Below are 12,362 nucleotides of genomic sequence, written 5' to 3'. Positions count from 1 at the left end.
AGTGCGAGAGAAAGAGTGGCCACCAGCAGAGGGGAGCAGAAGAATAAATGAGCAAGAGAGAGTGACCTGTAACATCAGTGTAATGAGAAACAAAAACACCCCCTTTCCATGCTGACAATCTAGTCCCCACAACACAACACTGACATTCCCACAGTCCCCCACTACGACACAACATTGACATTCCCACAGTCCCCCACTACGACACAACATTGACATTCCCACAGTCTCCCACAACAACACAGCAGTGACAGTCCCACAGTATCCCACAACATCACAACATTGGCAGTCGCAGAGCCACAACAACACAACACTGACATTCCCACAGTCCCCCACAACAACACAGCAGTGACAGTCCCACAGTCCCCCACAACATCACAACATTGGCAGTCGCAGAGCCACAACAACACAACACTGACAATCCCAGAGCCCCAACAACACAACACTGACAGTCCCAGCCTCCAACTAAACAAAAGTGTCCCAGTATATGCTACAGACTTGTGCAGTGCAATGCCTATGGCCGGGGATTTACAAGCATCCTTTCCTAAAAGTCAACTCCCCCATATGGTGGTGCGCACACACACGCAATCACGAATGCTTACACACACATATACATGCACACAAGAGCTGGAGTCAATTGTATAATTTCATTTCTAATGCAATTCTCTCTCCCTGTAAATTCCATTTAATAAAATTCTTGCCCAGTCTTTGAATTCAGAGATAATTAAATGCCTCTGAATTCCAGTGTTCGATACACACAGTATTTCCACTACAACGTAATAACAATTCTACAACTTTAATTTCAGTCCCATCATGCTACAGTGCAGAGTGTGCTGTGAACATAGGAATGCATTTAGAAACCAGTCCTGTGGTGTGCACACTCCTCAGGTGTCTCCTGTGAAGACCGTCTAGGCCTACTTAGCCTGTAGCTGCATGACCGTGTCCGATGTCTGTGTGTCGCTGTCGTTTCCCAGAGTTGTCCTTCGTGTGTCCTCATAAAAACCCCTTTCAATGGCTTTGCTGCAATGTGTCTGTCCGCTTCCTAATGCTGACAACTGAAATGCACTGTGGTTGTGTAGTGTCCTCTCCTCTCTTCTGTGATTCTGCTGTCTGTACTGGAGGGCATCCGCAGACAGACAGGCAGACAAACAGCCTCTTGTTCTTCTGACCCTACACACACCTCGTATCACCAGATACACACAGAGAGAGCTCACACAGGGGTCGAGCCCTCCCCCCTACAACCCAGCCAGCCTGCCTGGAGAAGAGGTTAAAGGTCAGCCAGCAGGAAGCAGAACCCTCACTCTGACGTTTTCTCCTCCTTTCTGCAGCGACGACCTTCCTCCAGACTCACCCTCAAGGGAGGAGGGAGAGAGAGAGGGAGAGGGGGAACCCCAGTCCCAGACCGAACCCCAGCAACCTGAGCCCCAAGCCCAGCCCGAACCTGAACCCCAGTCACAGCCCAAGCCCGAAGGCCCAACAAGCATTGGGGAAGCACAGCAGGAAGTCCCTCCTGCTGCTTCCCCCTCACCTAGTAAAGGGGAGCCCGAGCAGGAGGGGGAGCGAGGACAGGAGGAGCAGGAGGACAGAATGCAGGAGGAGGTGGTGGAGCCGCGGGAGCAGCGGCATGAGGGAGAGGAGGAGGAGGGGGCAGGGGCCCGGGGGGGAGCGACTGGGAGGAGGGCCAGCCTCCATCACACGGCCTCCCCCATGAGGGTGCAGCGCAACGGGGCCTGTTCTCACTCCACCACCTCCGACTACGAGCTCTCGCTCGACCTCAAAAATAAGCAGGTAGGGTGTGTTTGAGTGTGTGTTGGGGGGCGGGGCACGTTGAGACGTGGGCGGGGGTTGGACGGAGGGGCTCGGCTTCGTTTGTCCTGTTTGTCATGTGGTCTTTGTGGTCATTTGTTCAGGTTCTGTCTGAGGTCAAGGCTGTTTGTTTCCGTCTGCGGAGGCATTCGTTGTTTTTGATGTGACGGAGATGTTTGCTACGGCTGCTTTTTTGCCAATTGGCCTCGGCCGGACTTTGATCAACTTTGGGGGATGGCTTTTCCGGGGTTTTTAAGGTCTTTTGTATTAAGTCTAGTTGTCTTTTTCCATTAACATGAATCATCACCATCTCCATTGTCATCATCACTCCCATTAGAAAAACACTGGTTTCGTCGTTTGAAGGGATGTGGAGGGCTGACCTTTCACTATCTTTTGTTCTCACAGTATCTTTTGACGCTGTGTGGTGACCAGGTGGAACGCTGTTTAATGAGTGGCGTGCAATTGTGGGTCTAAGTGTCTGTGTGTGAGGGGCGGGGGGGGGCTTCAAGGGGAACATTTTGTTTATTCCCCGACTCATTCTCTTTTTCACGCCAAGTTCTCTCTTGTGTAGAGGATGCATCGTCATGGTAACAAGGAGGACATAATCTCCCATTTGTTTTATTGCTTGCATGAACTAAACCAATTACTTCTCTCCTGATCTGTTTGACTCGTGTTGTTTTCACGTTAATGTGTCCAGCGCTATCATGTCTTGACACTGTCCATGTAGGCGTTCACCAGGGAATCATTTATTTGTGACAGCCGTACCGATCATCTCTGTGTTCCCTCTCGACTCATTTACATTGTGTAAGTCTGCCCGTGTGGGTCTATAAAATGCTCCATAATGTTGGGCTTTTATTGTTAGGAGCAAATTCAAGGGTCTCAAGCCCTGCTCCTGGACAGATACTGCCCTGGTTGATTTCACTCCAACCCCAATTTAGCATGCCTGATTCTAATAAACAGACAGTTAATAGGTGAATAGAGCTGTGTGTACCTGGGGTTGGAGTGACAACAACCAAAATTAGAACTCTCCAGGAGTGTAGTTGGAGACCCCTGAATAGGTTCACCTAGACAAACATTACTGCTGTAGTAGCTGTTGTAATAATATGCCCCAGCCTCTGTGGTGCCAGAGAATATGCGCTCAACATAGATTAGTTGTGCCCCTCAATTCCTGCGTGCTCCTAATTTTCCGCAACCGGAGCTCCTTCCCACAAAGTGTGTTGTTACCGTCCTATTCATCCGAGGCTTTGGATTCATCCGTTGCGGTTACATTTCGGTCATTCCAGCAGACCCTGCAATCCAGAGCAGTTCACGGTAGTGCATGCGTGCATATTCATACCCTTTAATCGGACACTAATCTGCATTGGCGGTGCCATGACCCTCCACCACCCATTCCCATCCCGTCCGCTGACCGTCTACCAGGTAAGGCCAGCTTTCCATTTCCAGCACTCACCCAGATCATCAGTCACAGGAGACAAGGAGACAAATAGAGGAACATGAGAGAATGGTGTGGGTCGTCTTGAGAAAATAAGGATTGCTTTTTCGCAACGTAAAGCTCTCAGGACCTGCGTATTGTGGAAGGGCAGAATCCCTGACTTTCTTCATCCCTGCCTCAACCTTACTGTCATCCCCTATATTCAGCGTTGTTTCTCAAACCCCCCCCCAGCCCCCCGTTCCAAAACACACGTACGCATTTTTAGAACAGAAATGAAAGATTTTCTCCTTTACTGCCTTTCTGTCTCTCTCTGTGTCTAATGGTTTGTGTTACATTGAACTTCTGTTGACATAGGAAGCCCAGATGAGTTTTCATTCCATCAAAGAGAGGTGCACACCATGGCTCTCTGCCTACATTGGCCATACATTAATTACTTTATTATTATGGGTGTGCATGAACAGGGTGAAATGCCAAACTTTGCCACTCCTATTTGACCTGTTCAGGTTTGAGGTACCGATTCAGTACTGTAATCAAAGGTCCTGTTATTTAAACTACCTTTCTCAAGGACAAAATGAATGGGACTGTATTGCAATTACTTTCAGACCGCATACTGTATGTAGGATACACTGCCATAACCTTTGGTCTTATTTCATTGGTTGTATCATGTGCTCCTGTTGATAAGCTAGTTGACAAAGGCTTGGTGATGAAGACTCACATTTATCGAATTCCCATCATTTTCTCCTGGTACCATAATTGCCTTTTTGTTGAGTACTGCAGTTCCCAGTTTCAGAAAGCAGATTTGAGCCCCATGAATCAAACGCCATTTTTCTCTGTCTCTCAACACTGGGTTGAGGGATGGTACCAGATTACCTGTGTTTCCTCACAATCACACTCTAAACCTTAGTCAGAGAGGAGGATATTCATGACTAAAACATCACACGATGCCATTATGGAAATGCAACCCAGGTAATCTGCATCACCACAACTTTTCAAGGCAGGCCTTTTGTAAAGGGGGGGGGCGGGGGGAGATGCCTCTGCAACTGTAAGTTGAATATGTTTACCTGTGCATCTTCAAACTGCTGATGCTTAAAAATTGATGGATTTGTACATTTGATTACACTGTCGACTGGGAATGCTCTGAGCAGTAAAAACCGATCTTATCCGGTCTTCTGTACTCTGCTCCCTGACAGTTGGCGGTCTTGAGATACATTTTTTTTAAGAAAACTGTCAAGTTTTTTTTTTATCCCTCCGCCAGCTTTTCCCATCGGTTGAACTTTGACTATTTATGCTGCCCTTTTTGAGAAGTAAATGTAGACTCTCCAACTGCTTCTCAGAAGAAAGGTTAATAGAGTGAGTTCAAAGGCTTTGAAGCCTACTCTCAATAAGTCAGGATTTACTGGACCTTTTGTACCTGATATATGTTGTAGGCACTCAAAGCCGTCCTAATTCCACAACAGACTGAACACAATGAACTGACAAACATCACTGACAATAATAAAAATGGATCAGGTGTGTTTGGCTAATAAGTGACATGAGTGTGTGTGTGTGTGTGTGTGTGTGTGTGTTTGTGTTCATTTTTCTATATACCTTTATTCTGACATTTAGTGAGATGAAATGATTCAGTTGTGTGACAGATGATAAATGCCATTGTGTCTTTGGAGACCCAGATGAATGCAGTCAGGGGGTGAGCCAAGCGATAGCACCCATGGCTTATTTTTCTAAAAAGGGAGATCAGATAAGCCAGAACAAAAAGAAATTCGCGTGGAAAAAAGAGAAAAAAAAGAATGTGCTCTGTAGACAGTCTAACATTTAATACTGGAACCCAGTTTTATTCATAGCATAAACATTTCATTTCCCCAAAACACTCTGCATGCCCCATTTCTGAAAGCCTTGGGGTATTAATATTTCAGTTCCTAAGAGGCAGAGTCCCTCTATCCTCCTTTCAAACTACTTTTTCACTATAACCTCTACAAGCTGGGTCACTCAGCATTGTTTGGCTGTTAGACCACATCATAACTTCAAACTACCATTTCACTGGTGTTAGATCGGAGTCCTTTCAGATTTTCCATTAAAAGGTTTTTAAAAAGTGTGTCCTTTCCTTCTGTCTTAAGTACAAACGAATATTTGCTGTGGTGCGTACTACTCTGATTACAGTATTTTGGGATGTCCCCATAGATGTTTTTATAGAACTTTTCTTCCTTGGCCAAATCTTAGAGTAAATTAACTTGGTATGTTCTCTCGTCTCAATATCATACACCTCCACTTACACACTCTCTGCACCTCTGCCCCCCCCCCCCATCAGACTGTCTGCCTGGGTGCCATTTTGTCTGAATTAATTCCCTGTTGTTCTCCGGTAACTTGCGGGAACCTCCGGTCAGGACGGCACTGATCCACCTGTCACACACGTCTTGGCGGCTTAGGAAGTGGCGTTCCGGGCGGGTCGGTGCAGTGTCACTGTCGTCCCCTCAGGCCACTGGCGCTTAACTAAGTGATCAGAAACAGAACTGACGGCTGGCTGATCAGGGGGGATTCACGGGCAGCCCGCTCTCACAACGGTGGTGTCTGCTCACCTCTCTGTATCTCTCTCCCCTCTTTTCATTTTCCAACCCCTTTATCCATATTCATTCTAATGTGTACAGTATTTCTGAATCCTGCTTTCCACCTCTATATCTTATCTGTTGCCGCTCAGTCTGCGTCTTTTAATCCCCTTCCACTCTCCTTCCCCACTCCCCTCAGTCCCACCATCAATCTGTTCTGCTCACCCAGGCTCTCAGTGCCTCTAATGGAAATGGCAGAGTGTATCAGAGAGATACGTGCTCAGATGAAGCCATGACGTGACCTAAATGCTATATGTGCTGTCCCCTACCAACTCATTCCAAAGGCAAAACAAACAAGCTAAACTGCCAGCTTTGAACGGACTCAACACTCACCCAACTTGAGATGCAAGGCCAACTCTGCTCAAATATACTTGTGTTAATTATTTTTGAATGAAAGCCACCGTTTTGTGGGATGGGTTGTGGTTATCAATGCGATTCTGTCTCTTTAAGCCTCCCCATCCTGACCCAGCCGAGTCAGTGGAGAGCTGAAGCCAAACTTGTCCGGTCTTTCTGAACATTCTGGATGGATAAAAAGGGATGAATATTCAGGGCAAGGCGAGGCCCAGCGCCGTCTGCGGAAAAGAGAGGTGATGTTCTCCATGTGAGATGCCGCAGCGCATCTCCAGCGCTGTGCTCATTCGGAGTGACTTTAATATTCTCCCGACATTTTCCCCCCTCCCTGACAGAGGCCCGGCTGCTGTGTAAAAGGGAGAAGATAAGATGGATTTCTCTGTGTCGTTCTCGTTTTCTAAAGAGCGTTTTTAAAGTGATGGAGTTCTCAATGGAGTGAGATTGTATCATTGCTGCAGCCACCGCACTTATCACAAATTGCAAAGCCTAGTTGGCATTACTGGCTGGCTATCTGTCCTTCCCTACAGACGTCCATAGGTGGCAGGTGACTTTTGCTTGGGACTGCAAAGGAAGATAAGCAGTTGAAAGTAACAGTTTGATCCCCTGGTGGCCAAAACTATTCACCCAAACCTCTGTGACTCAGATGGAGGACACTTGAGGTGAAAGGACCTAATCCTTGTTTGCGAATCTGTCCAGGCGTCCGAATCCGTTCGCTGCCTCAAATCCCCGACTGAGCAGATCATGTTGGGGAACATAGTGGCAGGATTGAAGAGAGCCCAGCTTTGTCTCCTCGCTCATAGGGATAGTAAAGTATTGTCTCAGTTGGTAATTTATAGGGTATGAGTTACATATCCCTACGCCAGAGGTTGCCATATAGCCATGGAACTGAATACCTACGGTGTATTACATACTGTTGACCTGTGGAGTCCTTTTCATTGCCGGCATTGGTTGGTCTGTGAGAGTGGGGAAAGACTCCAGTTATTCTTTTTGAGCCCTCGCCAAATCACAACCACTTCACTTCTGTCTTCTTTTTTTTTTTAAATGAGTTTATTTCCAGTGCTGGACTAATAGCTTTCAGATGAGTCAGTGTAGAAGGAAGCCGAGTTCATCTCAGTAGCACCCACAGATGGCAATTATAGTTTGCCCACACAGATATGACGCAGATAGGAACATGTTTTCCCCCCCTCTCCTGCTAAACATGCCCTTTCTGCCAGTGTAATTTACTCTCAGCATCTTTTGCCCACATTTGAATAGCATAGGCTGTCAACATAATACAGACGCAGTTATTATCATCACATTAGGACGTGTCTGATACCACATCTCTTTGTTCCTTTATTCCATTTTGCACCTTCTCACTTTTTTTTTTTGTCTTCCTCCTTCCTTCAGTCTTTTTCTTTACCCCATTCTCTCTCAGATCTGGTAATCATCCTGAGTGCACCATGGAGCCGTAAAGCGAGAATATTGAAAATGTTTCAGTAATGACGAGACAGCCTCTCCATGTGTTCTGATCTTGCTGTAAAAGGATTGTGGGAGGCGGGTGCCCCATAAACCTGACATTTGCATTTTGTGTTCGGCTGCAACTAACAACTATTTTGATAATCGATTAATCTGTTGATTATTATTGCAATTGATGGATTAATTGGATTTTTAAAGATTCCATTGATTACCGGATTTAATAGAAATAGAAAGCATAACAATTCAGGGTTGCAGTAAGTGCAGATAGCAACATGTGTTTCTTCAAAGCTTTTTAACTCTTAATCTAATCTGTGCTTGCAAAAGTTTCCCGAGTTGATAACATTTAAATTGTTTGGGACTTTTTAAAGTGTGTCGCTTTTTAAATGTCGCTTTTCAGCCTAGCTTATCCAGTAAATGCCAATGCACAGTCTATTGTCTTTATGTTGAATTATACCTAATGAAATGCATTGAATTGAGGGCTTTTATTTTGGAAAAATATCTGCGCTCATGAGGCCAAAATAATATCCTTCTGCTGGCAGAATGGTGATAGGTTCCTGTGCTGAGCACCAGTCTCGTTCATCTTTTAATCTCTACGTCTTCTTTTAAGCTCTGTCACACATAGACCCAACTAATCAATAATGACATTTGTTGCAGACAATTTTTCTTATTGACGTTATCAACATTGTTTTTATTGATTCATTTTTGAGGTCCTAATTCTGTGTACTGTGTGTGGGGTGTCTGTCACTCATAATTTTTTTTTGGTTGCTCTGAGCAAATCCTACACATCAGTTTTTTTTTCTTTTCTCTACAGTTGTTTTTGCTTCGAGGCAGTGAAATTACAACCATGATGTTTGCATGTGCTGTACATGTTCAGGTTAATGTCTATTTGTAATAGACTCTATAAACATATAGTCTACTGAGTTTCTCACTGCCTCCTCTTGTTATTCTGATTAAATGCAGGCTTATGCAAGTGGTCCATGATAAGGGCTTTTTGTACTGCTTTATTCATCAGTCCATTGTATTGAGTTTGGTCCATTTAAATAAGGTATTCTGGACAGGTCGTTGTGAATGGGGATGCTTGTGTGTAGATGGAGAATCCAAGGGCTCTGTGGAATTATGTATGTACTTCGTCTTTGTGTTGTCCCTGTGATTGTCTCCTTCAGCTCCAAATTGTTTGCCTACATCTGGAGGCCCTCTTGATGTCATACAATGCCATGCTTTGTTACCCAAATGCGGTCAACTGGTACTTGTGGTGTTCAAATATCAGCGTGGTGCAGTTTCACTCATGGCTCTCCCGTCTCCCACCCCTCCCTGTTTTCCAGATCGAAATGTTAGAACACAAATACGGCGGCCATCTCATCTCTCGCCGCGCCGCCACCAAGATCCAAACAGCCTTCCGCCAGTACCAGCTCAGCAAAAACTTTGAGAAGATCCGCAACTCCCTGCTGGAGAGTCGCCTGCCGCGCCGCATCTCTCTGCGTAAGGTGCGCGTGCAGAACGCGGAGGGTTTCTCTGCCGAGCGGGCGCTGGCCGAAGGCTGCAGCCTGGCGGGCATTCCCCTGGTGCGCTCGCCGTCGCTGCCCACCACGGTGGGTGCCACCCTGACCGACCTGGAGGACTCGTTCACCGAGCAGGTGCAATCCTTGGCCAAGTCCATCGACGACGCCCTGAGCAACTGGAGCCTGAAGACCATGTGCTCGCTCCAAGAGGGAGGGACGTACCAGTTCAGCGCCGAATCCTTCAGCGCGGCCGGGGCCGGGGGAGGGGTGGGGCCTGGGGGAGGAGGAGGGTCTGGGGGAGGAGTGGATCATGCCATTCTACAGAGCCTGGCGGGGGGGGAGATTCCGGGCGACCTTCCCCGCAGTGCCAGCAAGCTGCTGATGGCCTTCCGTGACGTGACGGTTCAGATTGACAACCAGAACTTCCGCATGTCCTCCTCGGTGATGGAGTCCTCCGCCTCCGTCTCCCTGGGCAACTGTGTCCAGCAGCCGCAGGGAGGTGCGGCCGCCACCGTTACCCAGATCACACCCGCCGACTCTGCCCCAAGCGTTCCCCCACCCTCACCCCCTAAAGAACCCTCCCCTCCTCCCCCCGAAGAGGTCCCCGCTGAACCTACAGACCCGCCTGTCCCTCCCCAAGAGCCCCCTCCACCTCCAGAACCCGTGATAGAAGGAGAGGTGCAGGACGTCGACTTCCCCGCTCCTCCGCCTAGCGAAGAGGAGCTGGAGGAGGAGGAGGAGGAGGGCCAGCAACCCCCCATGACCCCTCTAGACAAACTAGCCAACCCCTGGACACCGGAGGTGGTAATCCAGCCCATCCAGGCACCTCAAGCCCAGGATGGTGTGCCGTCGGTGGGATCCCCGTTCACCGAGGCCCTGGAGGCCAAGCGGAGCGGCTCAGAGACCGCCGAAACCAGCTCGGAGCAGATGAGTAGCAGCAGCACGTCCACGGAGGCACGCTCAGCGTCTGAGGCGTCATCCAAGGAGGCGCTGCAGGCCATGATCCTCAGCTTGCCACGCTACCACTGCGAGAACCCGGCTAGCTGCAAGTCGCCCACGCTCTCCACTGATGTCATGCGCAAACGCCTCTACCGCATCGGCCTCAACCTGTTTAATGTGTGAGTACCCAACCGTTTTCTCCCCCAGCACCCATACATATGGGCAGTGTTTCATTTCACAGTTGGGTGTCCTTTCCATGGCCCCTTGTCCAGTCAAAGGGAATAAGTGTGCGTTATTGCCCCAAATAGTCACTTCACTGATTGCTTTAAAAACAAGAAACCAGGCAAGCCTAGTTCAGCCGGCCCGCAATAGAAATTGCTGCCCTCTCAAGATACGAACCCGGGTCACCCACATGAAAGGCTGTGTCATTAACCACTACACCACAGAGTATAGCCTCTTGTGTCTATCCTGAACAAATCCTCTTTTGCCACTGGCCGTTTTAACAGTTAATTGGCTGTTCGTGAATGACATTGATACAGTTAAACTGACTAACGTTTCTTACTAAGTTTACCTCCATCACAAATAGTGTCTATGTATTGCCTTTGCCACTGGCCATTTTAACAGCATGTTAGCCAGTAATATGCTTTACCAGTATCTTCTAACTTACTGGAATAGTCATAAGAATTGAGCAAATGCAGCTGCTGACGGTTTTAGCCAGCGAAGTTGACGTCTATACGAAATAATTCATAACACGCACTTCGAGTCGCCTGCGAGGAGATACGAACTCGGGACCTATGGTTCAAAAGTCTGCTTCTCTAACCACTACACTATTTAACAAGGGGTAGTCAGTCACTCACTCACCCACTCACACACTCATTCAGTAAGAGACATTTGCTCTTCTTGGCCGGCTCCGCTTACGCGGTCTGGGAAAAAGACAATTTTCTTACAATTATCTGTGCAAACTGTGTTTGTGAAACACTATCTCAAATGGATGGTTATTACATCTGAGATGTTAAAAAACGGGACAAAACAATTTCCCCATCTGTTATACAAGTTTATAGTGTGTATAGTGAGGATTGAACAAATTGATTTGAAAATTATTTGACAATACAGAAAGTGAATTTGTTTCTTGTAGTAAGAGTTCTGGATAGAGTTGTTTTTATGTTTGATTAAAATGAAATGTTTCATCAATCTTAGGAGAAAAGAGCAGATATTTCCTGTTGTCAATTCAAATTTAAAGTTGTACCTCATGTCAACCACATATGCAATGCCCATGTGGGGGTCAGCCTTAAGGTGATGTTGTTTGGGGCATTGCCCTTCTTTCACAATATTTAGGGCCACCAACACAGAACCTGTTACTTTTGTTTGCCATTCATTAAAACCTCCAGAGAGAGGAATACAAATCCTTGACCACCACCATTAGGACGGAAGACAAAGAATTTAACTGGTTTTCAGTCAATTAGCCAGTGAGACAGGCAAAGCCTTTGCACATGTGACCCATGTGCATTTCAAGGAACAATAAGTGATCAGCTCAAATGACGGTAAGAAGACCAACTGCTTGCTGGAGGAGTGTCAAGAAGTGCTGCATGGTGCCTCTGTAGAAGAAGATATCCCTGATCCGACACCAGAGATAATCACATGTGCTCGTGGGTTACCGCTGTAGTGCGACAGAAGAGCCAGTGGCAGACCAAGCCCAGGTGTAGTCACTAGGCAGAGACAAGTTGCCACAATTCGGCAGTTTCAAGGAAAATAAAGCTGCATACCGAATGGATTCTGCTAGCAGCCTCTGAATAGTTTGGGCCTGTCAAACCCCAACTCGGCTTCCTCTGGGAGGCCCTCTGTGGAAACCATGGAATTAAATCATAAGGACAACCACTTCAATTGACTTTTTCAAAGCTTTGCACGAGTGCTGTCTCACCTGACAGGCTGCAAATACATCCTAGACCTAGAAAACATCAAAGAGATTACAACAATCACTTTCTGCTAATCTCCAGAACGCCTTAATCGTCACAGTGCTGGACCATTTGGGACTGTCCTGGGAAAGATCAAACCATATCTTCATTCTCCAAACCATCAGTATTCCACTACATCGTTACCTAGAGGAAGGTGTCACTCATTATATCAATATGGTGCCGTAAATGAATCAGGCTTAGGCCAGATTTCACACAGGCCAATCACACCTAGTTTATGGTCAGTGATTAATTGATTATTTAACAGAGAACGCTTCTTTTGAAGAAAGGGCTCTAACACGAAGAGCACCACTATGATGGAATCTGTCACTCTTCA

At 47.0% G+C, this 12,362-nt stretch overlaps 1 protein-coding gene and 1 long non-coding RNA gene across 5 annotated transcripts in view; one reads left to right on the top strand and one right to left on the bottom strand.

Moving 5' to 3' along the window:
• The window catches only part of iqsec3a (IQ motif and Sec7 domain ArfGEF 3a), a 104,507-nt gene that overhangs the window by 54,794 nt on the left and 37,351 nt on the right, over positions 1–12,362 (top strand). For all 4 annotated transcript variants that reach the window (XR_003777857.2, XR_003777858.2, XM_029117028.2 and 1 more), the window contains exons 3-4: positions 1,326–1,785; positions 8,961–10,255. Coding sequence is in view for 2 of the 4 variants with exons in the window: in XM_029117028.2 (XP_028972861.2) it covers positions 1,326–1,785; positions 8,961–10,255 (1,755 nt within the window). In the remaining 2 variants the exon portion in view is untranslated. The remainder of the gene's footprint in view (positions 1–1,325; positions 1,786–8,960; positions 10,256–12,362) is intronic.
• LOC117593786 overlaps positions 1–12,362 on the bottom strand; it is a 52,185-nt gene that overhangs the window by 18,404 nt on the left and 21,419 nt on the right. The gene's annotated exons all lie outside the window — the stretch shown is intronic.

Source organism: Esox lucius, chromosome 23 (assembly GCF_011004845.1).
Source record: "Esox lucius isolate fEsoLuc1 chromosome 23, fEsoLuc1.pri, whole genome shotgun sequence".
NCBI classification, from domain to species: domain Eukaryota; kingdom Metazoa; phylum Chordata; class Actinopteri; order Esociformes; family Esocidae; genus Esox; species Esox lucius.
This window is presented reverse-complemented; position numbering and strand designations above follow the sequence as displayed.